General features: G+C 38.8%; 2 protein-coding genes and 1 long non-coding RNA gene across 4 annotated transcripts in view; 2 read left to right on the forward strand and 1 right to left on the reverse strand.

Annotated features, from left to right (window-relative positions):
* Positions 1 to 15,993, forward strand: part of LOC135119218 (uncharacterized) — an 82,823-nt gene that overhangs the window by 446 nt on the left and 66,384 nt on the right. The gene's annotated exons all lie outside the window — the stretch shown is intronic.
* LOC110382839 (protein PFC0760c) lies at positions 1,055 to 15,039 on the reverse strand. Of its 2 annotated transcripts, XM_064043292.1 has the most exons (12): positions 14,785 to 15,039; positions 13,630 to 13,782; positions 12,758 to 12,904; positions 11,860 to 11,979; positions 11,412 to 11,468; positions 10,840 to 10,928; positions 10,044 to 10,241; positions 8,018 to 8,158; positions 7,066 to 7,199; positions 6,443 to 6,526; positions 5,502 to 5,626; positions 1,055 to 4,825 (listed from the first exon to the last, which is right to left on the reverse strand). In XM_064043292.1, exons 1-12 carry the CDS (start codon positions 14,968 to 14,970, stop codon positions 3,065 to 3,067), a joined length of 3,195 nt encoding a protein of 1,064 aa, XP_063899362.1. In that variant the 5' UTR covers positions 14,971 to 15,039; the 3' UTR covers positions 1,055 to 3,064. The 2 variants fall into 2 exon arrangements, with proteins under 2 accessions (XP_063899362.1, XP_063899363.1); XM_064043293.1 differs by lacking the exon at positions 11,412 to 11,468.
* The window catches only part of LOC110380284 (nuclear pore complex protein Nup98-Nup96), a 64,885-nt gene continuing 64,320 nt past the window's right edge, over positions 15,429 to 15,993 (forward strand). The window contains exon 1 of the mRNA XM_064043153.1: positions 15,429 to 15,597. The gene's annotated coding sequence lies outside the window, so the exon portion shown is untranslated. The remainder of the gene's footprint in view (positions 15,598 to 15,993) is intronic.

Here is a 15,993-nt window from a genome sequence, read left to right on the forward strand (position 1 = left end):
CGGCGACTTGACACACATACAAACACTATATGCATGTACATTTACATACACAAGTATAGCTTACCCGTTTTCGTGTAGCTTTCTTAGCTTGGACGCATACATTCGGTTTCCTGATCAATAATTCAGATTCAGAAACCGAAATTCCTTTTTTTTCGTACAAAATGTTCATAAGAGTGCACACGTTCTTACTTTTTCCGAACGGAAAAAAACCTGACATGCGTTTCGGTTTTTTTCCGTGCGTTCACATATTCAGAACCGGAACGTATGCACTAGTGCCACGGAATCCCGATTCTGAATTCCTGATTAGAAAACCGAATGTGTGCGTCCAAGCTTAAATTTGATTTTACCCACATGCAAAAAAAAAGAAAATTCGGTACAATGGTTTTAACAACATGCAGGCTTTTGGAAACTGTGGTAAACAGTCAGATATTTTGTATATTTATTATATTATATATGTGTAGTCATCATTTGTCATCCTTAGGCTTAAAGTACACCGACAACATAAAAGTCAGTTTTGTCTTAAAACAACTGTTTACCTTGAAAATTGAAAGTAAGTTCAGACAGACCGGCTCGGAGAGCATCGGCGCGCATTTTTCTTTTCACACAGACCCGAATCGGCTCCGATCGGCTACGTTCGGTTGAAAGAGCATGCAATCAGAGCCAAACGTCTGCAAGACCGAGAAAAAGTACACGATCGGAGCCGATCGGCTCCTCTTATTATTTCACACCAAGCGCCTTCGAGCATTCTTAATGACAACAGCGGTGCACATGCAAAAATAAACCTTACTACAAATACTAAGTACTCGATTTTCAACGTATGTAATTTGCTCTCCTCTCCGAGCCGGTCTGTCTTGAACGGACCCTAAAAATAAAAAAAACTATTCTTAGGTGGCTTAATGCCCCGTCGGGGCTGCGGGATTGTTCGCGCGAGTTACCGCGGCCCTGGTACATAAAAGGCCTACGACGGAACACGACGGTTTTTAGTCAGTAAAAGTCTGACACTCCCTCACCGCTGCTAACCTGTGGGTTATTTTGTGGGTAGTTGTGGGCGGGAGAGGTCATTTGATGATTTTTGCCATCGTTAAAAAAAAGGTGCCTAGATGTCAGTGTCTCGTAGACGCAGCTATGTTTAATTCACCACCGACTTCTTCCGGGTTTCCATCATCAGATCCTGACCTGATGACTATGGGACCACCTGAGAACTATACCCTATCTGTCTTCGAGTAATCGGTGAACATACATAAGAAAAAAAAATCTAAGATCCCGACGAATTGAGAACCTCCTCCTTTTTGGGAAGTCGGTAAAAACTGACGTTTACATTGTCGGTACACTTAGGTACCAGACTTTTCAAGGGGGTGCCAATTTTACATAGAGCATGGTAATTTTACCGATAACACCTCTTAAAAAGGTATTCTTACAAAATTAGTTAGGTATATAGACTTTGCAATTTCTCTGCTTAATAATATTATACAAATTCGTTCACATAAGTAGATAAGTAGCGCTTTCTTTTGACTAAATCACTTCCCTTCGGCTGGCTTCGGGACCAAGAAAAGTAAATTATTTCTACGTAAAAGGTTACGTAGCAAGATAAATAATTATTTCTACGGGCTCTAGACAGACGGACTGCATTTCAACTGCAATCTAACTGCCAATTGCAGTTCAAGGGCAGTTAGATTGCAGTTGAACGTGCAGTCCGACTGCAGTTGAATTGCAGTCGGCGTGTAGTCGGGTTCTGAAGTTGATTTGCAGTTCTATTGCAGTCGTGTCAACTGCATTCAAACGGCCCATGAACTGCAATTTGCAGTTAGATTGCAGTTGAAATGCAGTCCGTCTGTCTAGAGCCTAAGTGGTTACGTAGCCACTCGATGGGAATCAGCGAGTGTGAAAAGGATTCATTTCAAGTGTTGACAAAAATGCTTTTAAAGCGCCATCCGCAAACACAATAAAAACTAATATTAAAAATAAAGTAACAAAAAATATATTTATCTCAATTCTCTTTCAGTTTGACGAAATCAGTTCAGGAAAACCACAATTTTGAACTTAAAATAACATATCGCAAAACAAAATATTTTTATTTATTTTTTCATTCTTGTATAACAAGAATCGTCAAGTTTTTAAATCGCTTGGTAATCGAGCGAGATATGGGCGACCAAGCAGAAAAAACATACAAACATCCCAATTTTCAACCTCCTCCTTTCTGGGAAGTCGGTTATAATTATATAATCATCGGCACGAATCTCTAGCGCTGACCTCCACCTGCGCGGAAGTGATTTATTAGCAAAGAACCAATCCCGAGTGAGGGCTATGACGCGATGCGCTGCGGGCCAATCACCGCTTTAGCCCGCCCCCGCGCCTCACTTCATACCACCAAAGGGACCCAATAAATCACTTTTGCGCAGGTGAAGATCAGCGCTCAAGATTCGTGCCGATGATTATACAAAATAGCATGGGCACTTTTGTATGAACATTGTACCTACCCAGTTTTCAAAATTGCTCAAGTGATGAGACCTATGTCATATGAAAGCTCTTGACGAGCACTATCAATTGTATTTTTTTTTATGTCTTTATTTGTATCATTTATTAATACATATTTTGCATTGTTTAACTTTCTGATGAACTGTTTCGGATGGCACGTTAAACTGTAGGTCCCGGCTGTCATTGAACATGCTTGACAGTCGTTACGGGTAGTCAGAAGCCAGAAATCTGACACCAGTCTAACCAAGGGGTATTGGGTTGCCCGGGTAACTGGGTTGAGGAGCTCAGAGATAGGCAGTCGCTCCTTGTGGCACACTGGTACTCAGCTGCATGCGGTTAGACTGGAAGCCGACATCAACATAGTTGGGGAAAGGCTCGGGAGATGATGTTTGTCAAGAATTTTCATATGACATAGGTCTTATTCCTCCCCACTCAGAGACATTTAATGATTACTTAATTCACTCCTTAGTGACGGAATGTCATACAAATCCTTCACTAAGGAATGGCTTAAGTAACCATTAAATGACGCTGAGTGGGGAGTATTGTTAAGCAATGTTAAGAAATGGGTACAAATTGACGCATAATCCTTTCAAGCATCAAAATTAAATTCATCCGGTATAACATCAATTTCGGCAGACTTTGCCGCGATTAAGTCTTCTAGAGCTATTTTATCATTATAATTCTCATTAATTTGCTGATTAGAATTATCATTGGTCTCCCCAATCTCAGCGTCCAGAGCCGCCATTAAGTTTGAATCGTCTAATTCTTCAACAAGCTTATTTTTATCATTATTTACTATGACACTGACAGCATTCTTATAATCTGTATCTGTCACGTCATTAATGTCATCTATTTTTGAGTTTTGACTAAAGTTTTCCATTGAGAATTCGTTAATTTGAGATTTATGTTCGGAACTAATTTCGGGTAGTGATGTAGCATTGTCACTGGTATCGATATTCATTTTATCGACAATTTCTTTTCGCTCATTTTCGCTAATAACATCACTCTGAGTGTTATCATTAAGTAAACTTTCGTTTAAAGTACCAATAGAATTAGAATCTTGACTTTCGAAATCATTTTTCGAATCGTCAACGTCATTTTTGAGTGAAACGTCATCGCTAACGTCATTACCTTCGTTCTGATTTTCGTCTTTACTCACTTCTGGTAAATCGTCATTAATTTTAGTATCGACAACGTTTTTACTTAGAACGTCACTATCATTATCGTCATTCATATTATTAATAGAACCATTATTAATTGTATTATCTTCTAACCGAGTTAAATCATCATTATTATTAAGCCTACTTAAATTATTTGAACCGTTTTCATTGCACACAATATTCTCATTATTCGCAACACTACTAATGTCTTTTTCTATCGATACTTGAGTCACATCACTAGCATTAATTTCACTTAAATTACTTTGTGCATTGATTTGATCATTTTTATCGATAACTTTGCTAACGTCACTACTATCGACATCAGCTGCTTTATCATCACTAGTATTAGTATTTTCAATGTCTTTATCAACAACAGACTCTTTATCAACATCATCAACATTGTTAGAAACAGCACTATCATCATTTTCATCAACAACTTTTGATACATCGTCACTAGCGGCCATTTTAACATCACTAGAACCGATTTGATCATCACTAGGACCGATTTTGTCATCACTAAAACCGATTTTATCATCAACTACATCATTATCAACACTAGGACAATGTTTTTCATCACTGGCATCAATTATTTGATCACTAGGTCCAGTCTCATCATCTTTAGTAGCAATTTTGTCATCACCGTCAACTTTGTCATCACCCGAGCCATTCTGATCATCAGTATTTAACTTATCATCACTAACATCCATACTTTTATTTTCATCATCAACTTTATCACTTAAAACCGCACTTAAGTTAGCACTATCATTCTTTTCATCACCAAAATCATCATCATCACCCAAATTGTTGATAATATCATTAATATCTCTTGTCACATCATCTTCTGTGTCATTCAGAAGAGAATCAAACGCATTCTTCTCTTGTTTAACTCTTCTGCGCTTTTTGGGCACTTTACCGAGACATTTTTTGGAGAATAAAGTCTTTAGAGTAAGATTAGCGAGTGTGTCCACTCTCTTCTGTTTAAGAGAAGGGTCGAGTACAGAAGTGCAGGTGATATCATCGTCAGAAGAGTCTTCTGAATCCCAGTGGATGTAGTTCTCTTCTGAATAGAATTCGTCCTTAATTTCGTCCTTGATTGCAACCATTTTGTCTAGACCGGGTTCTGACTTTATTCTGAGACTCGAAACAGATGATATGTAGGGGTAGATGCAGTTTTTGTCGAGGCCGAAATCCTGGGGACAAAATATAGATATTAGTATAAGTTGCTGATTTTAATTATTTACTGTTACTGTTACGGCCTTTTTATCGTCCCACTGCTGGGCTGCGGCCTCCTCTCACACGGAGAGGGATTGAGCATTAATCACCACGCTTGCTCAATGCGGGTTGCTGATTTCAAACTTTGCAGTCCAGGTTTCCTCAAGATGTTTTCCTTCACTTTTTTATCAGCCATTGGTGTCCAAGATATACTTAGTAAGTACATATTAGTATTATTTTACTATTACAGTGTGCAGAACGGGATGGATTATCAGACTCCTATTGATTAATAAAGCTATTCTCTGAGGTTTCTCTTTCCCAAGGGACCTACTTCCTGATCCCTGATCCCTTTTTTACCTTCTAGGCTATCTGTGCACCTTTAAGCAGCAATTTTGGAATAAAACGCGTCAGACAGTCATTTTCGCAATTATAATAAACTAGCTGTTCCATGCGGTTTCTCCCGCATTCTGTGTCGTACCGGGGTAAAAAATAGTCTATGTTACTCGAACTAAACTCTGGTAGACTCTGGAGCTAAAAAAGCTAAACTTTTCAACAGTGAAATAATCATTCAAATCGGTCCAGCCTTTTCGCAGCCTTTAGGATACAAACAAAACATATTTCTTCTTTATCATATTAGTATAGATATCTACTCACGGCGGTAACATTGGACACATCGTAGTGTTCCTGCTTGAGGTTGCTGAGCAAGGGATCGCAGCGGGATATCCGCACCTGCGCCGGCTTCAGTCTGCCCAGTAGCTCCGGGGATACTGTCACTTCACCTGGGAAAAGTAATCATTATATGAGAAATTATTTATTTATTGATACTTGTTCCGGCTATCTTCAAGATATCACTGACGTCACGCCGGCGGCCGCGGGCGGGGGGCACTTGCTATCATCATCCTCCGAGCCTTTTTCTCAACTATGTTGGGGTCGGCTTCCAGTCTAACCGGATGCAGCTGAGTACCAGTGCTTTACATGTAGCGACTGCCTATCTGACCTCCTCAACCCAGTTACCCGGACAACCCGATACCCCTTGGTTAGACACGGGCGGCACGGGGGGCACTTGCTATATACCAGCATAAAGAACGCACGCGCCTCGTCTTCATTTTTATTTAATAATTCTCAATGTATATTGGAGAATTAAAGTTGTCAATTTCTTAATTGACGACCTCGATGGCGCAATGGTCACCATGCCGGACTGCCGAACCTGAGGTCCCGGGTTCGATTCTCGGCTCGGTCGACATTTGTGTGATGAGCATGCTTGTTAGCCGTGGTCTGGGTGTTACAATATGTATTTATAAATATGTATATATATAGCTATATGTAGTTTATCAGTTGTGTTAGCACCCATAACACAAGTTAATTAATAACTTACCATGGGGCTATCCGACCGTGTGTGAAAAGGTATCCCGACATTATTAATAGTTCGTTATTATTTGTCCCACCCGTGGACAATACTTTATGTAAAAAAATGATACATTGGCAGACTTAATGCGACAAGGCATTTTCTACCAGTCTACCGTCGGGTTAGAGGGAGATAATAATAATCTTTCAATGTATAATATATTTCTGGGAAATATTATAAAAAATCTCACCTTTCTTCTTAGCAGTACAGACTAGTTCGTGTTTCTTCAGATTCTTCAATATTGCGTAGTTTCTCCTGCATTTTGGACATTTACCTGGAAATGACAAATACATGTCAAATATTATTTTTATAAGGTTTTACTAGTGTCCCGAAGTTTTTATATACTGTACTAGCCGTTTTCCCGCGGTTTCACCCGCGTCCCGTGGTAACTACTGCCCGCACCGGGATAAAATATAGCCTATGTTACTCGTGGATAATGTAGCTTTCGAATGGTGAAAGAATTTTTAAAAACGATCCAGTAGTTTTAGAGCATATTCATTACAACCAAACAAACAAACAAAGTTTTCCTCTTTATAATATTAGTATAAATGTATTGGAACCTCAGACACTCAGCTGCATTCACTTAAAATGATGAATATCTATAAGGTCTAATAATTAAATCTGGCAAAATTTTCATCAAGTGTGACTATGTTAGAAAGAGGATTAAAACTTAGAACACTAAATGTTTGCATATAATTTGTTTATATGTATCCTTTTCCACTGGCACCCAGGAAAAGAAAATTTTGGGTATAATTCTTGAGAAAGTCGCTGTTTTTCGAAAAATTCTTCTAATAGGGAGAATAAGCAACTCACCGCCAGGCCTGTAGTCCTCGCCCATACACTTGTGTGTGTCCAGCAAGTGGTTGGTGGGGAACAGATGCCAGCACACCGAGCATTTGACATCCGGCACCTCAGGCAGTGGGATGCATTGGTTGTTAGCGAAATGACTGAAATGTAAAACAAAAACAAATTAATTACCTATGTAATCTTTGTTTGACAACAATGACCACTAATTCTGTTGAAGAATTTTTGAAAAATATGTTCAAATACACAAATAATTAAAAATATATATTCTGTCTGTCACACAGCTGTATCTTATGGACTGTATAGAGATAGTTGAAGTCTTTACAGATTATGTATTACTTTTACCGCTCTAACAATGATTGCTGAAAACTATAGTAAACCTTATACAACCTGTACTGTTATTGACGTCGCCACATGACATACATGCACATTTGTTGGTTTAAAATATTGGTATACGTGGCCAAGTCCTGACACTATTATTGGATCAGTCATTTATTACAACTAGGCTGAAAAATCAGCACTTTGTGAAGGTCAAGTTTACAAAAGACAGCCGCCAAAAACGCCCACCCTTCACGACTTCCTGTTTTTGCTGGAAAGAAGAAATAGTGGAACCAACTCCCCAGCAATACAATTCTATTCACCGTAGTATGTATACTCACTCGTCATAAGCCGCGAGATGTTTGAAGTCAGCAGTACAGCGTCTACAGTTGTAAGGGCGGCCGCGACTGCGATGCTGTCTTATAAGGCACTCTCATTCACGCTCAAAGTAAATACTACTTTGTACTGCCCAAATGAAATCTAAACTCAATAAACATTATTTTGAGTGCCCAAATGATCTCTAAACTCAGAATACATTATCTTGTGCTGCCTAAATGACCTCTACAGCCGGTACACACTAGTTTGAGTGCCCAAATGACCTATAAACTCGTAAACATACTGCCTAAATGACCCTTATACTCACTCATCATAAGCGGCGAGGTGTTTGAAGTCTGCAGTACAGCGTCTACAGTTGTAGGGGCGGCCGCGACTGCGATGCTGTCTGTGATGGGTCGACGCTTCATCTGCTGACGGAAACCACAAGCCACAGGGGTTGCAGGCCATACTGAAATTAAGAGTATAGATATTTTTATTAACTGAATAAAAAGAAAGAAATAACATTTATAGGTACACACAGAAAGATATACCCACGATATATATAAGAGAAAAACCGACCAAGTGCGAGTCGGACTCGCGTGCGAAGGGTTCCGTATCATCTAGACACACGGCAGTGTGTCCGCCAAGTTCGAGCAAAAAAAGCGACACACCGGCCGTGGGTTATATTACACGAACCATTTCGGGCCAAATTCGACCCCCCTATAACTCAAAATCTATTTTATTTACTCATATCAAATTTCTAGTATCTGTTGAGACCCCCTCACTTATCTAAAATACAAAATTTCATTAATATACCTATTGTAGGTCTTGAGATATTGACGTCAGAAAATCGCTATTTTTACTATACACTCACTGACTGACTGACTGACTGACTGACTGACTCACTCATCAAAAACCTAGACCACTTCCAATGGTCGTATTGACTTGAAATTTGGCATGGAGGTAGGTCTTTATGTCAAGGTAAAGGAAAAAATCTGAAAATGGCCAAGTGTGAGTCGGTTTCAAAATAATGAAGGTATTTATACCCCTAAGGAACTAAAACGAACTAAATTTATCTATATTTATATAATATATCTTCGAATGGTCGTACCGATCTGAAATTCGTTACAAAGGTTTGTATTTAGTCAAAGTAAAGTAAAAATCTGAAAACGGCCAAGTGTGAGTCACTTTCGAAAATAACGAATGTGTAACTTTGATCCACGAACATAATGTATGATAACATGTCATGTCAGTCAGTTGGTAAATCTAGGCCATTTAGTTAATCTAGTTTCTTTCTTTGTAAGAAGCATAGTGCATATTCAAAACTTAATAATAAGAAAACAATAAAATAAACAACCTTACAAAAATAAATGAAATCCCACCCAAAACAAAAATGTGAAAGACTGCCAAGTTCGATGAAATGGGAATACTTCGCCTATAAAAGAAGTGAGATCTGAATAAGTACCAAGTTCCATACACATACCTTAGTTAAAAATAGTTACTTTTTAATGATGTCACTTGGCAAGTTTTAATAGAAAATTAAATACTTGATTCATTGCGTTTAGTAGGTTTATAACAAGGTGTGTGAAAACTTGCCAAGTAACATCATTAAAAAGTAACTATTTTTAACTAAGGTATGTGTATGGAACTTGGTACTTATTCAGATCTCACTTCTTTTATAGGCGAAGTATTCCCATTTCATCGAACTTGGCAGTCTTTCACATTTTTGTTTTGGGTGGGATTAATAATAAAACGGACAAAAAAATCACTACATCATCTGTGGAAATTTCAACTCTCTAACTTTCATGAGATACAGCCTGGTGACAGACGGACCGACGGACGGACAGAGGAGCGAAAACAATAGGGTCCCTCTGTGAGAATTTCAACTTTCTAACTATCACGGTTCATGAGATACAGCCTGGTGACAAACGGACGGACGGACAGAGGAGCGAAAACAATAGGGTCCCGTTTTACCCTCTGGGTATGGAACCCTAAAAAGAAGCCTGTATGATAATTTGATACATACGCAACATTACTGCTTAGTTTCATCCAACAGTTTTTGCGTGTATTTATAATCTACTAGCCGTTTTCCCGCGGTTTCACCCGCGTCCCGTGGGAGCTACTGCCCGTAGCGGGATAAAATATAGCCTATGTTACTCGCAGATAATATAGCTTTCTAATGGTGAAAAAATATTTAAAATCAATCCAGTAGTTTTTGAGTTTATCCATTACAACCAAACAAACATCATATTAGTATAGAAGTATAGATATACCCATCTAGTAAAGAGGTAAACAATGTTCGTTTTAAAACTTAAAAACTCTTTCTAAATATAGATTAGTTACAAAACACTCACCGTGGACTAGTAAACCCAACAACATGCATCTTCATATGATTGGTGACAGCCTGCACCGTCTTCAGACCCTGGCTGCAGACGCTGCACTGGTGAGCTGGGACGGGGGACGGAGGCCTTTTGGTTGGGGGCTTCGCTTTGAGCTTGGAACGGGGAGACGTTTTGGGGGACGGTTTCGGTGGTGGGGACTTTGCTGCTATCCTGTAGAAGAAATTTTAGAGGTTCATTAGCATAGTTACAGACATCAAAATAGTAGAGAAACGCAAATAATGGCGTCCACGGCCGATTTCGGCCACGGCGGCTGTTCTCATTTAAGGAGATCAGCCAGCTGCTCAGGACATATTATAGTGCACGAGCATTTGCGCAGACACAGGTGCACTCACTATTCCTTCACTCTCATAGCGCGATGGGACACGCAAATAGTGGTTAAAGAACTAACCTCTCAAGAATGAGTGCGTGGGTTCGATCCCAGGTCAGGCAAGTACCAATGCAACTTTTCTAAGTTTGTATGTACTTTCTCAGTATATCTTAGACACCAATGACTGTGTTTCGGATGGAACGTTAAACTGTAGGTCCCGGCTGTCATTGAACATCCTTGGCATTCGTTACGGGCAATCAAAAATCAGGAAGTCTGACAACCAGTCTTACCAAGGAGTATTGTGTTGCCCGTGCAACTGGGTTGAGGAGGTCAGATAGGCAGTCGCTCCTTGTGGCACACCGGTACTAAGCTGCTGCTTAGACTGGAAGCCAACCCCAACATAGTTGGGGAAAGGCTAGGCATATAATTGAATGTACTTACTTGACTTTTTTGACAGGAGTATCCAGTTTGACAGGCTCCTTATCGCGTGACCGTTTCAGACGCGGTGTCAACAAAGAATTGTCCTCAGACTAAAAAATAAAATTAAATAATACATTAAAAACCGGCCAAGTGCGAGTCGGACTCGCGCACGAAGGGTTGTTATAGCGGCAACCAAAATACATCTATGAAAATTTTAGTTCTCTAACTGTCACGGTTTATGAGATACAGCCTGGTGACAGACCGACGGACAGACAGAGGAGCGAAGACAATAGAGTCCTGTTTTACCCTTTGGGTACGGAACCCTAAAAATGTGTTTTAGACAAGTTAAACTGATGATTTATAAAAAGTAGTTTTAGCCACTTAATTAAAAAGAGGGGATGTTCAAGTTTCGACTGTTTTTTGTCTGTCTGTGGTATAGTTGCTCGTGGATGAACCGATTCAGCACAAAATATCAGATGAATGGATTTTGACGAAACTTAGTACATAATATTAGTTAATTACATTATCAGAATAGTATATAAATATTATTTTTCCATGTGTGGGAAATGGGTAGTCTAATAATGAATGAGTACCTTTATTTCCTTCTTCAGTATAGACTTGGGTGTACTCTTTGGAGATTTTGATTTATCCTGTAATATTCAAAATCATAATTGGATGGGAGAGTGTTACACTAAGTTCGATTATAGTTTTTTTTGTTGAAAAGAAACTATACAGATGTTACAGGCGTGGTCAGTTCGAGGATGAGTGACTATCTTTTCATGATGATTTACTTTGGTGCTAATCAACTATGTGAAAGATGGCCCGATATTATACCTATCTACACTAACATAATAGAGAAAAAAACATTTCATTGTTGACAGTAACCACTGATGTGCAGTCTACCGTACCACAACTAAAGACTCCTTAAAAAGGTACTGAACCGATTTAAAAAATTCTTTCACTACTAGAAATCTCTTCCCGAGTAAAATAGGCCACATTATATTTATTTATTCAAACCATGGGACCATGGGGAATAAATACCTGCAATCGACTGAGCGATACGTTATCATCTTTGGAGTTGTTTCTATGTCTGGTGAGCCGCGGCGGCGTCGGCGAGCGACGGCGCCGGCTCGAGCGGGAGTCCGATGAACTGCGCTTTTCCTGAATACAATACATTTTCATTAATGTAATATAATTTTAGATCTCTCTCCGGTGGTGCCAGATCGTCGTCCCGTCGGACTATGAGAGTGCAGGAATAGAGAGTGCACCTGTTTCCAAGCAAATGTGCCTTCACTATATCGGCCTTAGACGTGATAGAATAGCTAGTATCTGATACAGATGTGATGGGTAGAACAGAGTGGAGTAGAAAAACGTGGAAGGCTGACTCAATCACCACACCATATATGTCTAACAGGCAAGGGACGATTCAACTACCGCCGCCAGATTAGCGCGAGCGAGGGGGTGACACATTTTATTTTGAAAATGTATTATAACAGTTAGAGCCATAAAGTAAATAAAAAAAAAAATGTTAATAAGAATGCGCGAGCTGAGCGAGCGCGATTGTTTTTTGCAGTTTAGCAATACAAATCTACGTAATATTCACATAAAAGAAAAACTGACTAAGAATTGGCAAAATGCACATACGTTTACAAAGAAAAGAACGCGAGCGAAGCGAGCACGATTTTAATAACCAATTTTACTGATGATCGTATATTTGAAAATGTAACAAAATATTATAAAGACATTGGTTCATATTGGAATGTCATTAGAAAACGATTGGTCTTACATTAGAAACAGAATGCCCGCTAAGGTTAAAACTGCTATTGAGATTCGATTGATATACAGTTAACACATGATTAAATTAGCAGAAATAAGCCCTAGGCTGAATTTAACTACCTCAAGTTCGCGTTTCTTTGCTGATAGGCCCTTATGCACATACCTTGGACTTCAAATCCGGTTCTTTCTTGATGAGCACTTTGGGCTGCATCACTTTGCCTCTCTTGTGCTTGGCTATGGGCTCCCCATCAGAATCATCGTTTATGTACACCGGCTCTGTGAGTCCGAGGATACACTCTCCCGCATCTGGCTGAAAAAAAATAATTAAAAGTTAGAAACATACTCAACACGCGCGGTATACGGGCGAAAGTTTTACGTGACAACGACGTCTGTCTCTCTCGCTCTTAGGCGGGCTAACCATGCCCGAGTGGAAGGGATGCCTACCTCTCACTCGCTCTCATTGTGAGCGCATAGCGTGAGCGGAGCGTAACGCAGTTTCTTGAAATGTCACCCGGCAAACCAATTTATAAGACGTTGTCAAGTCAAAAGATATATTCCAGGATCCCGTGGGGACTACTTCGCGCACTTGGATAAAAATTACCTTATTATATTATACATATTACAGCCACATTTCATAAAAATCCCATTCAGTACTTTTTGCGTGGTGACTATGTTTTTGTCATTATTCTATGGTAATTGCGATCATTTATTTGAAATCACGTCTTATTGGAAAATACGACTTATTTTTATTTAATAAACACTGAGTTGCTGTTATGTGCTGGAGACCCTGGGTACTAAAAGTCTTATTGGACATAATAATTTGTATAAATGAATTTGTTTACTGCACTTGTCCACATTATGTAGGTATAGCTCCACAGGCAAAGAACCAACCTTACCAAAGGGCATTTAGTTGCCCATCTAATTGAGTTGAGGAGGTCAGATAGTCATGTAAAACACTAGTACTCAACTGGCCGGTTAAACCGGAAGCCGACCGCAACATAGTTAGGAAAAGGTTAGCACTTGAAGTAAACTTACAGCTCCTCGGGGCATGGACTGGGGCGGCAGGCCGAGCCTCAGGCGCGTCCTCTTGTTAGTCTGCCGGCACATCTCCAGGAACTCGTAGAAGTCATTCACCTTGTCCACGCACAGCTCACAGATGAGGGGGGGCATTTTATCATCTTGATGCACCTGGAATACAAATAATAGTTGGCTGTAGGCTTAGAATATATTTATTTATTTATTCCTTTACATCAGGCAACTAAGGCCATAGCAAATACGATACATTAGTTAACATTACAATTCTTATAGGTAAACTAATACATATAATAAAACAATACATAAATAATGAAACAAAATAATAACTAAAAACTAATTCATAAAAAAAAGAACACAATTTAGTCTATTTGTTGACACGAATATTATTGAAATTGGTGTTGTGTCTGGGCTCCAACTTCTCGACTCTTAAGGTCCAGTTCGTCTTGACTTGATATATATTTATAAATATATATAATATGTACAGTACATGTAGTGTATCAGTTGTGTTAGCACCCAATGAAGTTCATTTCACACTGTCGGGAAGATCTATTTTCCATCAATGATTATGTACAAAAAACATGTTTTTCAATAAAAAGTCATTAAACATATTACATACTAGCTGTTCCCCGCGGCTTCAACTTTGTCCTGTGGAAACTACGTCCCATACTATTATAAAATATAGCCATTGTTGCTTCGGAAGAGAGTAGCTTTCCAACAGAGAAAGAATGGTTGTAATTGGTGTACATGACTGATGGATCTGAATAACCATACAGAGTACTTCAAGAACGTGCAGTAAAAAGGTGCACTTATGATATTAAAGTTGCAAGCAATTAACTAAATGAGAAGGCTAACCTATTTTCAAATTCGATATAAGTAGGTACGTTTTGATACAAACTTATGGAATTTTATAAGTGTCTATACGTTTTTTAGACACTGCAGATTAAGTTTATTGTTTTTATAAGCGGAATAGATAAGTTTGATGTGTTATTTCAGACTTGAGTCTTCGCTATCGGGGGCATTTGTTTGACAACAAACAAAATATTTTCAAACACATTTTTTTACAATAAGTTATGAATGGAAACGCTTGATTATGGTTCCAATTAGTCGCTATTCTAGTTTATTTCATTATTAGGCTATCATATCAGTTCTAGATACCTCAATTTGTACGCATTCGCGAATCTTTTGCTTTAGCTCCACATCAGTGTCGTCCGAGTCGACAACATTTTGAATAATCGGCATTTTGTAGCCCGCGCCCGCTCCACAGAGACGACATGCTCTGTAAATCTCGTATATCGTCTGCTTGTCCTTTTTAGAGTTTAATATGCGATCCATTTTGGACATTTTTGCATTTCTATTGGAATTAAAACGACAGCTATGACGACGATTGCCGCTTTTCCGCCATTAGAAATGATACCAGGGTGAAAAACCACCATAAATAATAGTTTTTTTTTTTCAGAAAATAAAAGTATAAATGAAAATCGACTAAGGTAATCGTTATCAATCATCGGCATCGCTCTGGTTCTGCACTGATTGTAGCAGCAGCATTCCGATATTGCTTTGCAGGTTTGCAGCAGGCGAGCGGTAGCCGGTAAACAATTGAGCAATAGTTGTGATGATGCTTCGTAAAATTCGCACAAAATTTTGAGAATTTATGAAAATGCGAATACGAATATTCGTTATCACCAAATAAGATCGCACAACACTAAATTACGTACGGTTTGTTAACTATTAGGTATCTGACTAAAATCTACTATTTTCTCTGTGGTCTCAACTTTGCCATTCTGGTACATCTCTACACATTCTACTCTTCTATCTTATCTGTGGTTTGTCAATGTGCTAGTGAGTGGTTTTGCATGGTGTTTACTCTCAGAATTTTGCTGAAAAGTGATAAAATAACGGTGTTTCTGTATATTCCATCGATACAGTGTCGGCGAGTGCCGATCACACGTTTTCAGTGCTTTTTCCCTTGTAAGTATTGTGTATATTGTTCGAAAACGATGTCTGTTTGTATAAACCAACCAATTTGAACGGTGTAACCGCCTTTTGTAATTGCACACATTTTTTTAGCGTGATTGCATGTTTTGCTTCTCTTTTGATGTTTTATGATTGTAGACTAGCTAATAATGGCGTTATTATCAAGTATTTCATCTGTATAAACTTTCTATAACCAATAAGACGCGCAAAAAAAATGCGTCGTAACAAATTTTCGTAAAATCTTCGGCGACCTCCCGCGATGCTATATTTGGCCGCATAATATGTCAAAATTGTCATAAATTCCTGCTATCTCTTGATTATATACCAAAATTAACAATATCATGTAATTTTCGGCGTTTAAATTCAAGTTTTTCCATCAAATTGAAATTT

The sequence above is a fragment of the Helicoverpa armigera genome, chromosome 31 (genome assembly GCF_030705265.1).
Source record: "Helicoverpa armigera isolate CAAS_96S chromosome 31, ASM3070526v1, whole genome shotgun sequence".
Taxonomy (NCBI): domain Eukaryota; kingdom Metazoa; phylum Arthropoda; class Insecta; order Lepidoptera; family Noctuidae; genus Helicoverpa; species Helicoverpa armigera.